Source organism: Centruroides vittatus, unplaced genomic scaffold, assembly GCF_030686945.1.
Source record: "Centruroides vittatus isolate TY-2023 unplaced genomic scaffold, ASM3068694v2 contig_3118, whole genome shotgun sequence".
In the NCBI taxonomy this organism is placed as follows: Eukaryota; Metazoa; Arthropoda; class Arachnida; order Scorpiones; family Buthidae; genus Centruroides; species Centruroides vittatus.
The window spans coordinates 159,066-177,884 of NW_027122009.1; the positions used below are offsets into that span (position 1 = coordinate 159,066).

General features: G+C 29.8%; 1 protein-coding gene across 2 annotated transcripts in view; it reads right to left on the bottom strand.

Annotated features, from left to right (window-relative positions):
- Positions 1-18,819, bottom strand: part of tapas — a 191,314-nt gene that overhangs the window by 105,635 nt on the left and 66,860 nt on the right. For both annotated transcript variants that reach the window (XM_067267916.1, XM_067267917.1), the window contains one exon: positions 14,400-14,621. In XM_067267916.1, coding sequence (XP_067124017.1) covers positions 14,400-14,621 — 222 coding nt within the window. The remainder of the gene's footprint in view (positions 1-14,399; positions 14,622-18,819) is intronic.

Here is an 18,819-nt window from a genome sequence, read left to right on the forward strand (position 1 = left end):
AAAACTGCAATAGCTCTCTGAACCTTGACCTATTGACTCAGAAGTTTCTCAAGCACCGCACTAATAACAAGAAAAACTTAAGTATAAAATATGAGCTTTCTATAGCCAGTAGTTTTTTCTATGAGCATCTGCAGTGCTGGATGAAAAAGAAAATATGGCTTTTTTGGTGATTTTTTCACTTTCAGACCTTAAAGCAGTTATGATAATGAATATAAAAGAGAAAATCAAGTCCAAATTAAAAAAACAAAAAAAGCAAATACTGTTAAAAGTATTGTGGGAGACTCATTATTACAAAATTAATGAAAGCATATACCAAAAATGTGTATGTGCCAGTATATGTTCGTGTCATCACACTTCATACTTTACAATATTTAATTCAGCTTGGATATAAAATCAAAATGTTGATTCAAGATACCTGCATATTAAAGAAAGACATTTTAATAAGTTGTGTGTTACCTTTCCTTTATTACTGTAACCATTTTTACATGTTTCAGATAAAAACAAATATTCAATTAGTTGGAAAATTACTGGAACTGACAGATCCTGATTAGATTTTCTGTCCTAAGTCACTTTTTTGGTTTCTTACCAAGGAAATTTGTTATTAAATATGATTTTCTTTTGTTTAACTTTTCCTGAAGTTCCTCTACTACTATTGTTTTCTCCTCTTCTTCAGTTTGAACTTTTTTCACATCTTCAAATATACCCCGAGCAAGATAGATTTCTACAATATCGTTTTGTTTAATTGTCTTTGTAGCATATAAAAATCTTGACAGGGTCATTTTTTGACAGATTGCCATACTTTCCCTCTGTTATATAAAAAAGAGCCAGGAAAGTAAAAACAAAATGCTCATACTCATAAAAAAGCAACATATGTATGTAACACTATCCAAACAATGGTAGTGTGATCTCTCTTTATCTAGATAAAACATGAATTTTAAGTTTTATTCTTTCTTCATCCATCCATTTTTTAGATAATGTCAGCATATCTCAAAAATTGGACTTGAATAAAGCACACTTTACATAAATAAAGCTCAAAATTAACAGAATTTTTTTCACTTTAACCAAAATATGGATAAAGTTAGCACTAGTCAGTTAATCCAAGCAAATGATTTCATTAAATTAATGAAGGTTTTCTGCCTCTTTAATAAGCCAGCTTCAGGTCACATATCATAAACCTATAGAATTTAATGTTTGATTAATAAAATGTGTAGTTTTCAATAATTTTACACTTGGATTAATCACGGTTTATTGATGTGACCTGTTGCCCTATTAAGGAAGCCAAAAACATTCATCAATTTAATTAAATTATTTGCTGGAATTTAGGAAAATTGTCTGCTGGTCTTCTTGTGTTATATCTCAGTTTATGAAAAGTTTTTAAGTAATAAGTCCTATAAACATTTCAATCAAATGTATATTAAATACAATAGATAGATCTATAATGGCAGCAGAGAATGTAAATGTCAAAACTTGTAACACAAATGCAGAAATCCAAAAATTTTGAATGCAATCAATGTGGAATCACATTAACACATCTGGTTCAGTCTATTTGTAAAAAAAAAAATAAAAAAATTCTTCCTTTAAAATAAGTTCAGAAGTAAAGCAAATAATCCAAATTTTATGATATAATTATTTATTCATTTTTAAAAAATACAATGAATATATTAATCCTTGAGTGTGTTAATATGGAAAAAGCTGAAACAAAATGGACAGTAGGAAAATCTACTGTATGGAAATGCTCTGTTTAACTGTTAAATATCAGGTTTCAAAAGGATTGCTTTAAATCAAAAAAAAATATATATATATATGTATGTATGTATGTATGTACATACATTTTTTTACATATTTTTTCATTTATGGATCATTTTTCTAACAAAACTGAAATAGTTTTTGAGTTACAAAAAAAAATATTAACTTGGATAATTTTTACATCATAATGTCATTATTATATTAAAGCTTACTGAACTTTTTATTTTCCTATTTAAATATTACATTTTAAATTTAATTGTTTTTGGTATTGAATTTGTTCTGTATAAAAAAAAAATCTTATTGAGTAAAAAAGATTTTTCTGGACTGCTTGTTTGTTTGCTAACATTTCTTTATTTATTCTGTATATTTTTTTGTAATACTGTATGCTATTCATTTTAATAAACTCATTTTTAATACAGATTAAAACGTTTTTTGAAACAGATGATGTCATCATCTTTGAATCCAACACTTATAAAAACTGTTTTATATTTATCTAGACACTCATCAACAGCAACTTGGCAATGAAAGCAATGCATTGGTTAAGTCCAATATATACAAAAACAACATTTACTTACTAAGGTTTGACATAATACAATAAATAATTTTTAAAAAAACATATCATAATTGCTTAGCTGATCAAAAACAGAAATGTACCAAAATAAACTGTTTCAAATTTTTGTGTTCAGAGCTTCTTGTCCTTTTTTTCAATTGTTGTACTTCTTAAATTTGTCAAGTTAACAAATATTGAACATATTATACAGGAAAAGGTCTTATAAGTAATTAATTTGAATTGTATGTTTTTGGATGCATTTCAGGTCTGAACTCTTCTTCACCAGTTCACAATGCTTTAAAACAGGTCCTAAGTAACAAGTATAGCTCACTTTTAGTGTAATATAAGCACAAAAGGTATATATATATACTATCATATGCTGAGTATTAAATTATAATATGAAAAAAGTTTTTTTAACAAGCAATTATTTTATTGTGACATCATCACATTACATTGCCTGGCTGCAATTTTTAATCATATTTTTAAATTTATTTAATTTAAAATATATGTTCTCCACCTTCAAATTTGTAGTGTCTTGCTCCTGTACATCATACTTTTCCTTTAGCAATTGGGTCTTGGCAGTCATCTAACTAATTCCTTTCAGGGAAAATTTTTGAATTGAAAAAAATGTAACTTATGGTTTGCATTGGAAGTTCATATATAGTTAATTGGGGCTTCCTGCCCTTAAGATTTTCATATTTGGTCTTGACTTTTATCTATCTAATATCGTTCTCAAGATTAAGGAAGGGCAGACAGACAGAGACACAACAGTGGAAATTTATGTTTACAGTTTTTTCAATTGCAACCCAATGATTAAAAATCTAAAATTAAAAGCAAAGAATTTATCTGGGAGGGAGTCAAAGTTTTTATATAACAATATTTTGATCTAGAAACTGAAGGTGTGAATTGAAATAGAAGAATGGGATTAAAACTTAATTATTAAGTGACTAAAATAATTTTTTTTTAAATTATTTTAGTTTATTATATATGGCTTCAAGACAAGTCTAATTCCTTCTTCAATTTTCTATTGACATAACTTTTTTTGGCCTAACTCAACACTATTTGCTTACATGCCTGGGATGTCAGTTTAGGTTTGGGTCCTATCTTCCTTTTTAAGATGTCCTTTCTCTATCATCTTGATAAGTAATCACCTTTTCAGTTGATGGTCTGTTAATGATTTGGTCCACAATTTGGTCTGTTAATGAGTGCAATAATTTCCTTTACTAATTTTCCTCCTGACTTATATAAATTAATTTGTCCCTGTTCATAGAGATAAAATTTTTGTTATTCCCATATTTAAAACTACAGTTCATACACACATACTTAGGTCATAGGTAGTTCACTTAATTTGCACATTACTTACATATCATCGTGTTTTATTTTATATCATGGAAAAGTAATGACTGTCTGAATAAATTTGAAACAGTTTATTTTGATACATTTCTGTTTTTGATATCTGTAAGGCTGATTTCACACTATGACCGACTGGACCAACTCCATATCATGTTGCCATGATAACACCAGTTGGTCAGCCAACTAGTAGTACCAGTCGGACAGATTTAAAAAGTTAAATATTTTTAGTTGGGACAGAACAGTCTGTGAACTACAGCCAATAAAAGCTTTGAAACTACCACCAATCAGACTTTGGATATATGAAAACTATCGAATTAATCAAATAAAACCTTGTAAAATAAGAAGAATAAGATGCTTTAAAAATTTCATTTCAACTGAAAAGAATTTCAAATCATTTTTTGAACAAAGAATAAGGCATTTAATTAAATTAAAAATGTGTTCAGGGTTCCTACTCAAATTTTTATTTTAAATTCCATGACTTTCCCTGACCAACTTTGTACAAATTCTCTGACCCTCACGTCACTGACAGTATGGAACACTGACAAAAGTAGAACAGCATTTGATTTACTATGCACATATGCTATTGCTTCTTCAACTTTTTAATTACCGTATATCTCAGCGGATAAGACGACCTTCAGATAAGACGATGTATAAATTTTCGTCAAAGTTTTATAGTTTTAGCATATATCTGTCCTATAAGATGACCCCCAAACTATCAACGGCCTATGAATTTAGTTTAGATCAGCAATCATTGTCTGAATAATAATACTGTATAGCGTATATGGAATTATGTCCTATTTGTAATTTTTCGAACGAACAAATTTTATTTTCTTGCATCTGGCGATTTTTGCAAACATTCACACTAATTTGGGCATTCGGGTAATGACCATGACTATTCACAAAAACATTGTATGGGCTATTCTATTTTGTGCACATACCCTACTCTCTTCTACTAAATAATTACAGTTTGTCTGTCTTTTTATAATGGTTTTAATTTATATAAATTTCAATCTAATTTTTTTGTATTGTCCTATAAGACAACCCCAGATTTTTGGGGCCATTTTTTATGGTTCAACTATTGTCTTATCTGCCGAGATATACGGTAGTTATTTTTTCTAATTAACAGTTACATAATTTTTACAATTGCCAAATTATTAAAATTAAAAATAAAATGTTTAATTAAAATAGTTTATCCTGTTATTAATACACAACCATAAATCTATATCACTTTGAAAAAAAGAAAAAAAACCATTATTTATTATTCACTACAAATCTTGTAGAATCCATGTACAAAAGTACATATTTATTAAATTTATCCCTTAATAAATTTCCTGAAATTTATAAAATATTAATAATTAATAAACTTGAAAAAATCAAAATTTATTCTATGCAATCAAAATTATTAAAATGAAACATGGTAAATAATACCATTTAAATTAAAATTATTTATTATTTTCTGTACTTAATCATTTTTTTTTTTTAATCAGTTCATGAACACTTGCCCTCAAATTGTGTGTAAATGACAATTGTGAGAGATTCAGTGTGTTAAAATATTTCAAAAAATTTTAATGTTAGGTTATTTATGAGTATTACAGACTTTCTCAAATTCTTAACACTGCATAATTACAGCTGTTTTAAAACTTAAAAAAATGACAATTAATACTGCCATATGTTATATTTGGGACTTTGATCCCTGTGCATTTTGCAATGCTCCCTCACCTTGTTGCATTTTAAAACTCTTCACACAAACAACCAATATTAGTTTCTAAAATTAATTTGCACTATCAGTAAAAGAAGTAAATGTCTGCAATAACAGTCTGAACATTAAACAAAATAAAAATACACAAAGTAATCACAATTTATAAAATCTGATGTTGAGTGATTTTTAAAATACAATCTTACAACGAAATAGATTAAAAAGTCTTATTTATAAGATTTGCTTAAATATAAAATTGTAAAAAAATATAGAAAAATTGATGAATAGAACTTGTGTATTCTTTAACATTTCTATTTTACACATCCCACACATTATCAACATTTCACTGTAAAGCTTCATTCATATCTACAGATACCGTATGTGGCAGATATGTAACAGCACAGACATAAAAATATTATTACATACATTTTCTGTGGGCATATTTACATATACTGTGCATGAGCAGATTGTGTCCACACAGACACAGGCTGGCACTGGCCAGCATTGTCTGCGAAAATGTTTTGTCTGTGCCGGCATGTGTCTGTACATGTCTGTGGGAGTCGGTGTGGTTAGTATGAATGTCATCGTCGACACGTACAGACAGTGCTTGGTTAAAATGATGAATCAAGAGAAATTAATTGAACTAGTTCGGGAATATGCGTTTCTTTATGATTTAAGTGATCGCAGGTACAGTGACAATCAACAAAAAGATGATGCGTGGAAAGAAATAGCAAAAAAACTTCAAGTAAAAGGTAAGTAGAAATGTATTTAAGAAAAAACATTATTATTGTTTACATTGCTCCTGCAGGTGAACCAAAAACAGAGTTAAGTTTGTTTCTGACATCAAAAGCGGTAGATTGACTACTTCCGCGTTGCCTTGGTAAGCCTCTCAAATTACTAACTCCTGTACTTTCTTTTGCATGGGCATTGTTATATTTTATAAAGTTGTGCAGAATACATGTAGTCATAACTACTTTGTCTGTATTTTCAGGTTTGAGCTGGATTCTTCTATTGTATAAACGAAACTTTTGTGCCAATTATCCAAAAGTATTTTCTGCTACCTTTCTTGCACGTGACAATCTGTCATTGAAATTTCTTTTGCACTACATGTGTTTGCGGCTGTGGATAAGGCCGCATTAAATATGTTTTTAGAGGAAATGCTTCATCTCCTATAATGACATGCAGCATTAGTATTTCAGTGCCAGGTAGATATTTTTCTTCTGGTACATTTAAAGTATCTGCCGATAAAGTTTTTCCAATGGTTGAATTAGAGAATATTCCCCCATCACTATTTTTGCCATATGCACCTATATCCACATATATAAATTTATAATTGGCATCAACTATCGCCATCAGTACAATTGAAAAAGTTTTTTATAGTTAAAATAAAGAGATCCACTGTTAGCTGGAGCTATTATGACGACGTATTTGCCATCTATGGCACCAAGGCAATTGGGAAAGTTCCATACGTGCCAAAATTCTTCTGATATAAAGATATCACAAAATTTTTTTTTTTTTTTGGTAGGTGTTAGCATGCATTCTTCTGTCATTTTTTGTATGATAGTAGTACATATTTCTACAATTATATTGTGCACAGTGCTCACACCAAGTCGATAACTGTATGCTATAGTTATGTAGGAGTCTCCAGTTGCCAAAAATCTGCAATAAAATTAAACAAGACATTTTTTGTTTCAGATTGCGGCTGCAAGAAAACATGGGCTTTACTACGCAATGCATTCAGACATGTCATAAAAAAACAAAAAAAAACTAAAAGTGGACAAGCTAGTGTATCTAGGAAAAAATGGAAAAATGAGGACGAGATGTCTTTTCTGTTGCTGTATTTCAAGGAGAGACCCACTATTGGCAATGTTCCAGCTAACCATGTAGACAAAAATAGTGATTTTCTACACAACCTGATTCTTCTTCTTCTTCTAGTAAAATTGCCATCACGGCTAGTTCTTCTATCGAATAATTTCAAAATTTGGTACGCACGTGCACTCCCTAGTACGCCGGAAAGCATCTGTGCATGCTGGATTGTAGATGTGAAAACTATTGTCTGTGCCGTGTCTGCCACGCTACGTGCTGGTAGATGTGAATGAAGCTTAACAGTTTTATCTTCATTATCAATAGTGTGTCTTTATTTTAATTTGAACAACAGAATATGTTTCTTTTTCTTCTACAAACTCAAGGACCCCTGTCAACACATTTGCAGATCCACAGGAATCTGTAAACCATACATTGTTGAGAAATCTGTCATCTGAATTATCTCAAATATCTGGATAGAAAAATTTCTATTGTTCAGCATTACACATTGTGCAAACATTTTCAGTGTTTTCAGATGATGCTTTCAATATCAAATGAAAAAAAAAAATCAGTTAAATATCTCAGAATGAGATATTTAACTGATGCAACACTTGTACAATCTGCCAAGAATGGATGCCTCTCAGAAACTTTCTATAGGAAACTGACCCTATTTAAGTGTTAAATCTGTGAAGAAAACCTGAAAAACTCTATATTGCCAGCTTGTTAGTAAGATGCAAATCTGCTACCAATTATTAGTATTTTATCCACTCAGCCATTGGTGAACTAAGTGCATAAGGAAGCCAGTATTAATTACCAGAGCTCAAATCTGGCTTGTGCTTTTTAAAATTTCAAGTAATTTCAAAAAGTTATAATGTTTTAAGGAAATTATTTAAATGATTGTAATTGTAAATATATGTAATTTTTCCTATTAACTTTTTAAATTATTAATTTTAGTTAAATTAATTTAACTTAAATAGTTGTAAATGAGTGTTTTTGAAGTTAGACAAAACAGCTATGGTGAGAAAATAATTTCAATAATACGAAAATTTTCTTGCCATATCTGAAAGTTTCCTTTTTAAAGTATTTTTTTAGTGTTCATTACTTGAAGTTCATTCTTAACTGAAATTTTTGAGCCTTATAAAAATTCATTCTGAAGTCATTGTCATAAATACATTTTTTGTTTTTGGATGTCAAAAGCTCCATTAATTTCTGTCTATGCTAGAAATAATCATTCATGGCACTGACTTAAATTTTATTTCTATTAAATCAACCCACGAGAACCTTCTTATATCCCAATATCGACAAATTTTAATTAATTCCATATTTGAATTTGTACTGATCAAAAGCCTGAGGAAGACCATGATTGTGGTCGAAAATATTAGTTTTAATTAAAATTTGTCAATACTGGGATATAATAAGGTTCTCGTGGGTTGATTATCCTTCCCAGTGATTCTGACAGTTGTTGTTTTATTTTCTATTAATCAACATATTATTATAATTATATATGCCATCCTATGGTAATGAAAACATATGCTTAAATTAAAGCATTCTCTTAATCTAAAATCTTTTTATGTTAACTTATCGATGTTACATGTTTTATGTTAACTTATCTTTAGTGTTACATGGCTAATTGTATGATAGAGCTATTTAATTATATGTATGATTTAATTTGAATTTTTAAACTAGGTGATAATTATTAATTGGTCCACAAATTATGGTTTTGTGAGCTCGCGGATTTTGAAGGCGTAGATTCGTAAGTTTAAAGGGGTTCATGACCCGCAAGTTCGATCGGAAATCGATTGGACGTCAATTACACATCCGATCCGATCGTAAAGAGAAAACAAAATCCAAGTCATCGTGAGTCGGCAAATTAGTCATCAAACGTTGAACGATAGGTTGGCTCGATGCCAACAACGATCGTATAAAAACCCGATCGACTCCAGAAAGAGCGCAATCATCCAGGAAGGTCTGAATCTAGTGTCTCCAGTCCCAGACATAAGACTGATTCCAGCTTCCATAGTCCAGGAGGTCATCACATACTGTCATCGGACCGCATATTAAGGTATATCAACATAACCTTTGTAAATTCTCTCCCGCTAGAAGTTAGGCACATGACCACTTTATTGGTTAGATCGCAGTTAGCAATAGATATATTTTATCCACATTTTAACAGTAATCAGTTATCTTTATTGTATGTGTATTTGCCGTTGTTATTTAATAAACCTTTATTGTTATTTGTTAAACCTGTCTCCTGTCAAAGTAAGGACACCCGTCGACTTACTGATGCACCTCCCTACTCACTTTTGCCCTCCTAGCCATCTGAAACGACAACGAGGTCAGGTTTTACCAACCCATGTAAGTGGTCAGTGAGGTTTTACCCCTGACCCTCTGCCTATCTCACAGTTTTATTTTGTGTGCAATGATTTTTGGGGAAATTCTGTGTATGTCTGGGAGAAATTTTGGGTCCTGGAGATATTCTGAACCCTGTTTTTTGAACTGCATTGCACCACATTACTTCTTGTCATCTACAGACAGCTATACTTGGTCAACCATAGTGTGAGAAAAAAAAATCAACAAAGTAGCCAAGGAAACAAATTCCCTGACTTTCTATGACTTTTTTGAACAAAAAAATTCATAGAAAGTCAAGGAATTTGTCTAATGAAAATCCCTGACTTTCCAAGTTGGTAGGAACCCTGTGTGTTATTCAGTTTCCTTCTTGATTCACGATTCTGAATCATAACTGGTTTTTTTCTAAAATTTATAGTCATTTGTACTAAAATGATAATAAAAACATTTATTTACAGATTGTTTTAGCAAGATTGTGTGTAAACATTCTTATCAACTTCACAAGCTACATATGACTCTTCCTGAAGAGGAATCAAGAAACATACCAACCTTCCATTTTGAAACATTTGATTGTTGAATCCATTTCCTAATTGAGATGTATTAACTGTCTCATTATTGATACTAATCAGTGTCTTCCTCTACAGGTATACCTAGCCTTACATCGGTAATTGGTTCCAGGAGAGGCAACATAAGTCAAAAAATGACGTAAGTCGAATTTACTTGTGTAGTTACGACGTAAGTCAAAACTACAGTGGAAAACGCCAATAATGAGCACTTAACGACCACTAAATGAGAGGACAACACAGAAACACAGATGTTTTCATGTTTCGTTCTCTAGGATTTATGATAATTATATTAACATTTACTGTAAATGTACATATTTTAATATAATTTTATGTGCTTTTAATGCTTTTCTAGTGATATTACGACTTCAATATTTGTGGCGGACAAATGTAAAGTCGAATAAAATGACTTAAACTTGATTTTTATTTTTCCATATACTTTTTTGACAAACGACGTATAATCGAGAACGACGTAACTCGAGGTATACCTGTACTCTAGTCACTCACATTTAAGTCTAACTTGAAGTTTGTTGATTACTCTGTAAAATGCTACAACTTCCATCTTCTGATTTTCAAAAGTTTCTCTTTCACTCTACATAAACTTCCTATTCCAATGGTTGTCCAACTCTATAGTTTTTAATCCAAATATGAAAAAAATAACCCAACTGTACATTATTCCATCTGGCTTCTTCCTTTGTTTCCAACCAAATTCTGCAATTTGAATCTTTAAAATTTTATCACAAGGCTCCATCCTAGAATTTATGAATTGCATTTCACATAGTTTGTTCCAAAACAATGCATTTTTACAACATTCAAATCATTTGATTTTTTAGGTAATTATTGCAGAATCCTAATGCTCTTCCTTCTAATAAAGTTATGAACATCTTAAATTCTTAAAGATCTTATTTCTTTTAAATTTTTAATGAGAAAACTTAAAGACGAGTTATATAAGACAAAAGATGATTTAATCAAAAAGCAAAAATCTGTATCAATAGTATGAGTGACAGCAAGTAATGAAGTGAAAACAGAAATCCATAGTTAATGGGTAATGGCAGGTTGAAGTGAAGGTTGTAGTGTACCTGAATATTTGGTGTCAAATCTTTAAAACAAACATATCATCAAGCAGTTTTTAGCAGGTTTTTGAAACAAAACACATTTGAAAGAAGCTGAGAAAATTAGTAAAAATTATATTAAATTTTTAAAAAGCTAGCAATGTTTTTGCTGAACTTTCCCACATTCATATTTGTTTCCATCCTTAATAATTGCTACCATTACCTTTATAAATCTTCAGATTGCTTCAGGAGATATTAAAGAGATGGGGGTCATCTCTCTCAAACCAATGGTCAATTTTCCTGAAAATCTGTAGAAACATTTCCCCCTAACAAACCTTCTTGCAAAAATTCAGAAATTTTTGACAAAGGCACAGGTGGTATTAAGCTTCAAAGTTAGTAAAAATTCATGCTTTCCACACACACACACACTAACATCCATATATACAGAAAAACTCCCAACTGTTTTTCATTTCCCAACATTTCATGATCCTGAGTGCAAAAATGTAAAAATGTTGGAGTCCATTTTTTTGACTGATCACCGTACTTTTTCACTGTTAGATAACAGCCAGGGAAATAAAAATGAATACATTAATAATTTGCAACCTTAAGTAACTTTGAGTTAAAATATATAATAAAACAAAACAAATCCAATAACAGTTTACTAAACACAAATATCAGTTTTCTAAGTAGCATAATCAACAAATATGTTTTGGTATTTAAACCTTTTAATAAACAAAATATATATGCAAGTACTTTCAACAAGGCATTACCATCTGCATCAGGCAAAAAATTTTTTGTGGAATGAAATATCAAACAATATTTTTTAAAAGGGCTAGATAATAACTTTATATAAAAATTTTTAATTCAGAGAACACTAGTTTAAACTTTTTCTCTTACATGCATAAATACTTAGTGTGTCTTTAATTGATCTTTAAAGTTTCGATCTATTACAGGAATCCATAGTTGCTATATATAAGGATTTCCAGATAAATATGCCTCTCCACTCTAAACATTATCTCAATAATGATGCTTCCAACCATAATCATAATTATGTTCTAACACCTTCTTGGTAAGCTCTGTAGAGCATCTATTACTTAAAATGTTATCTTGTTCTGCTAAATGGTAATAGGCTTTCTGGTGGTATCTCCTATGTATGAGTAACTTTTTCCATTTTATGTCAAGTTTTTAACAATTTGTCTCACATTTAATTGAAACTTTAAAAATCGTTAAAATTCACATTAAGTATTTATGCACATTAGAGAAAAATTTTAGAAGCTGCATTTTCTTAATAACTTTTTGAAAAAATTTTTTAATCATCTAACATTTTTAAAGAATTTTTGTTTGATATGCATTTTATAAAAAATTTTTGCCTGATGAAGATGGTAATGCCTTGTTGAAAATATTTGCATATATATTTTGTGCTTATTTAAAGGTCTTAACACAGACAGTTATAAGCGAGGTTGAGGCCGAAGTTTTAAATGCAACAATGTGTACATCAGACGTTCGATGCTTTACTGTAAGCCTAGATGTTTGACAATGGTGTTTGGAAAGTCAGTGGAATCATGCTCAACATTCCAAACACCATTGTCAAACTTCTAGGTTTACAGTAAAGCAGTGTTGAACATCTGATGTACATGTTGTTGCATTTAAAACTTCGGCCTCAACCTCGCTATTTATTGTGCTACTTAATTTCGCATTAATTGAATGTTCAAATTTTGGTGATCACTTTTCTATAAATTAATTATTATTAAAAAAAAAAAAAATGTATTGAAAAGCTTAAAATGTTGTGTGACTTGTTTAACTAAATGATCATACAGACAACTATATCAAAATTATAAGGATGAAAGCTCTTTCTCTAACTGTTTGGAAAGTCATAGGAATCTTTCAAACTATGCCCAAGATCTATTACTGCAACAACAGATTATGAACATAAAAAGAATTTTATTTAAAAAAAAAACTTATTTGCAGTGATCATTTAATCTACTGTTATAATATGTTCATTAGAATAATACTGGTCATTCTTATTTTTAAAGCATACCTATATTTATTTTCATATTTTCAAATCACTTAAAGAATTTCAATATCGTTTTAAGCAGAAAGTCAGAATTCTTTTGTATTTATTATATTTTAAAAATTAACATTTAATGCACTGCTTGTATTATTCATTAAATTAATGTAGGAATATTTATACCAAGTCAATTTAAATGAACAAGTTGTTGTTATTAATATTGAAATTTTAAAAAATACAATTGTTTAATATAAAACTAGTAAATTACAGTCTGTTACAAAAGTATAGGAACACCACAAATTTTGTGTTTTTTTTTAAATTTATTTGAACTTTTTTAATAGAAAACTGTTTATATGTTTTAAAACAATTACAAAAATATCATTTTCAAGCTTTTTATTTTTTAACAATAATATAATAGAAGTTATTACAGTTTTTCACTTTTTACTTGTTACAAAAGTATAGGTACACTTTCTAAAATTACTTGCTTTTATTAGTTATAAGCTTCAAAACTTGGCTCTCCTTCCTAAATGCTAAACATTTAGGCCATCCTGACTTCAGTTTTTGCCCATAGTTTTCACCTTGTTGCAAAACATTTCAAATAGCATTCGTAGATCTATTTACAGCTGCAGAAATTTGCCTCAGATACTTGCCTGAACTACTCAAATAATAAATTTTATGTATTTTTGCTCCTGAAGTACAGTTCTACGAGGCATTGTTGAAAATATTTATGTAAAATTCAATAAAACATTCAAAAAAGCCACCATGGCAGTTTAAAATGATGATATATCACCCTAGTTGATAATTTTAATTATTATTATTCAGACTTTTAAGTGGTGTACCTATACTTTTGTAACACATCAAAAAATGAATAACTGTGAAAAAAAATTTATGCTGCTTTATGAAATATAAAAAAAACCTGATAAAATAATTAAAATAATAATAAAAAATAATTAATAATATTTCCAGTAATAATTGCAAAATAAATTTTGAAAAAATACAAAATTTATGGTGTTCCTATACTTTTGTAACAGACTGTAAATGAATGACAATATGATATTACTACAAAACAATTCTTATACAGAAAATTAAAAATTTGAATACATATACAAAGAAAATTTATTTTGTTGTTAGTAAATCTTTTCCATAAATTATACAGTTTCATTTCATAGTTAAAATTTCATTTGCATTAATTATCAGAAAATTGTAATAATTAAAGTCTCTCTGTTTAATGGTAATTTTTGGATTTGTACATATCTTGTAGTTTTAGTACACACAGATTTACCTGGCCTTAAATCCAAAGATTCCACAGCAACTCGAGCAGCCTCTTCTTCAGCTTCGTCAATAGTCGGTTTATCATTAGGATACGAATTAAATTTTTGTCCATCAATCAACAACATAGAAATGTAAGTATATGGCAATTCTCTAGTATTTAACGGAAGATTTCGAAAGGTTACCGTAAGTCCTTTAGAAACTGCATATGAACGAATGATACCACGATTAGAAACTGAAATAAATTTTTATAAAACAGAAAATTAATTACATATAAATCATTTATTTATAATAAATTATATTTTTGTTAATTTTTATTTAATGATTAACAAATTTAAATACAAAATATACATAAGTTATAACAGTACAAAATATAATCATCAAAACAAAAATCCCCCTTTAACAGCCTTTTATTCAAAATGTAAAATAAAAAGTATTCCTCTCTGTAAATCTATGATAAAGAAAATTTAGAAATTTATGAAAAAAATTTGTGTGTCTGCAAAGTTGGTGCAATGAGTAAACATTCTTTCAGTCAGGCTACTGCCTAAAAGAACTACTTTTAGTCAGGCACTGCTAGAGATGATTATTGGATAGCAAGACAATCAAATTGTGTAAAACCATTGGATAATTCCAATCCAACAGTTTCATTCTACAGCATTGAGCAAGGTGTATCATCCTCTTTACAACATCTTGTGTCATCCCTCACCATCACAAGATGCCGTGTGGAGGCAACATTCCACTCTTTCTGCCCCCTTATAGCATCTGCCACTGACTAGACAGCACAGGCAATTTTATCTCCAATGGTGTCACAACCAACAGGTATGAGAGACACTGAATGTCATTGCATCACATGTAGTGATAAATTACATTTTAATCTTGCCTCAGATGGCCATTGTATTTGTGTAAGGAGGAAGAAAGTGCAGAAATCCAAACTGCAGTCTGTTGTGGGACAGCACACTTCCAGAATTATTGGTGTTAAGATGCCAAGGGCAATTTCCTGTAATATCCAGTCTACCCTTATCAGCAGAACCTTAACAGCAAAGCAATACATTCAAGAAATCCTGAAACTGATTGTTGTTTTTCATGGAACATCTGCAATTGGCAATTTTCCAGCAAATACAATGCTCAACTCCATACTGCTCATGCTTCACAAAAATGCCTTTGTTATGTTAAAACTTCTCCATACTCATATTCTCTCCAGATCTTTCACCATTTCAACTGTCTGGGATATGCTTAAATGTCAGTTGAAGCCAACATGGAATCTTCCAATATCTTGAGAAACAACACAGGCTTGGAAAAATCTGCCACAGAACAAATTCCACACTTGGTTTGATTCTATGTCAAGCCATATATCCACATGTATTGCAGCCAGAGATGGCTTTACTATATACAAATATGTATGATCTTTCCAAAATAGGAGCTGTTGCTTTGAAATTGTTATCAACTCTATCTCCGTATCCACATTAGACATACAAAATTTATGATAATAGGATATGTTTCAGGATGCTTCACTTTTTTCAAGATCATTATAGAAGAAACCCTACTGTATAGTCTTCTTAGAACTCCAAAGATAGAAAACACCTCCCAGGAGTGTATTCTATTTCCTTCATGAATAACAGGTTCCACAAAACAGTGTGTATAGATCAGCACCACTACTACTCCCTTGACTTATGACTTTAGGGATATGTATTTTCCATAAAAAGAAATCACACACCATTGCCCTAGCTGCCTTTACAATGGAGAACAACATTCAGATTATCCTAAAAGAAGCTAATATATTACATGCAACAAACAAATTTCCCCACCTCACATATCTTGAAAAATTGGAAAAATACATGTCAACCAGAAGATCAATGGCCATTAATTACAAGGACAGAGACCATCTCCCTGCTTGGAAGTACTTTTATGAAGTGCCTTAACCAGTTCAAGACGAAGTCGGCTGAACAAAAAGTTGTTTTACTGGTTTTGTTTTACAAATTGTTTACGTTTCCTCTACTCCCTTCTCGCCTGGTTGCGTTCATTTTCATTTAAGAGAGACATCGAATGTCTGTTAGTTATGTTTACAAAATCTTTGTTGTTTTGTATATACTGTGTATTTTTTATATAAATTAAATATTATTGTATTGTTGAATGAAATGTTATCTACACTTTCTTCTAACTTTTTTTCATTTATTATATTTATATCAATCTTATTTTATAATATATTCTTTATTGTTATAATGCAAATTATTTTATATCGTTAATTATGTTACATGCTATCAACATCATAAGATATCAGGCTAGATAAAGGCTATAATATTATTTAATTAAATTATAATTATTAAAGTTAATAAGAAATAGCATCTAACTCTAGTACCAAATTATTTCATAATTAAAATATATTATAGCTTTATCTAGTCCGATATCTTATGGCATTGATGGTGTGTAGGTTAGAATATATCGAGTATTAATGTTATTGTTTAGTTAATTATGTCATATTCGTTTTCATGTATATTTTAATATTTTTTACAATATTTTAAAATGATTTACAAAATGTTTTATTGAAACTTATTGTATTTAATGAAAGAATTATTTATCTATTTCAAAAGAGGAGTAACTAATATATAATTTATTCTATATATAAAGCAAAGAATGTGCATTTCTCATCATATACAAAAGATAACATTTAAAATCATGTTAATTTTAAAAATATTGACAAAAACAATAGCAAGAAAATATCACAAAACTTCACAAATAGAAACACCCCAATAATATATTTGAACTGTTACACAACCGGGGAGAAACTAGACCATATGTCCCCACTAAAGTATATCCTTAGGGTAAAAACAATTCAGTCTACAATTACGTAGTAAAAACAAAAATTTTAGTGCTTAAAGAGTTAAAGTGTTTATACTGATGAATTTGTGTTGGTGTCATCATTTCTGCCTTGTAAGCACCAGAGGTAGCTTTAGTCTTCTTAGAACTTTCTCAGAACTTGCAAGAATTACTTTGTGCAATCACGATTTCATCATTCAATCATCCATATAAAATCTTATACAGCAAGAAAAAAAGGTTTATTAAACTGAAAAATGTTTTGGTCATATTTAATGACTTTCATCAGGTTGATGTTTCAAAAATTGAACATTTTCAAATATTAACAAAAACACAGGGTGTATCATTTAAAAACTGTCACAACCAGAGAATATACAAACAGGTTTATCCACTCAGCTTTACAGATGGTGTTGAAAGTTTTGACCGTCGACACCAAGGCACACCTTGTTTCTCTTGTACATGTTGAAACTCAAACATTCTTAAGGAAAACTAATTGGTTGAGTTTTAACATATCCTAAACACATGTTAAAGCTCATCCAACTAGTATTAATGAATTTGCATTCAACATTCAATTTCAAGTCTTAAAATGTCAGTGGATTTGAATTCAACTTTCCCTATAGGTAGTAATATCACACATACTCAGGTGACCTTGGGAACCATAATCATGGATTGTGCTGCATAGTGCCAAAATTGCCACTTTGCAATATTTTTATTAATGTGACAATAAAAATATGATACTGGCGATAGCAAGTTTAGATAAAAACCCTAGTGCACTTATTTCTAAATTCAAAATGAAATTGAATCACAATGCACACTTCACAAAAAACAACAGAATGTCAAGCAAATGTGCAATTAGTCTCATGCATCACATACCTAGCAATTTCATGACATCACATGGCAAGTTTGGGCAGAAAAGTAGGAAGTGATGTTGAGAACTGAAGGCAGTTTTGTGCAATGTCTCCCAGCATTTCCATATTGAAAACTTGTTTTTTTTAACTGACAGAAAATTTGGGGAATTTTTTGGGATGACTATTTTTTCACTTTGATCTTTTTCAGTAAACAAAAAAATTTTGACATTACAGAACCTGTGAAATATTGTTTAAACACTGTGATCAAATGTGTTATTCAGAATTATACATTAAAAAAATTTATTTGAAACTGATTCTTATTGATAACAAGGAGAGAGCCAGATGGAATTTTAGTTTAGTTTAGTTTTTCCTTTGTGTGTAACATTATTATTTTATTATTTTACTGCATCATTAGCATTATTATTAGTATTATTCCTCATGTTTAAAGCTTATAAAACAAGAGATTAAAAATTGTGATGTCCTATCCTGTTTAGTGAAAACAAGTCTCTGTAGATTTAACTCTTTTACATCGTTAAATAAAACTTGTTTCTTCACATTTTTCACACATTTTTGCTCATAGTACATACTATGTCCTCATAAGCGAATGCAAATTCAGCAGTGGCTGAACACTGTAATTCAGAACGTTGCTAAATTGATTTGAATACCGTGAAAATAAGGAAAAAAAGAGAAAAATAATTATAAAAGACAATTATATGAACACGTCAATATAATTAAATAAATGGATAGAATAAATACCGGACAATACCGAAAGAG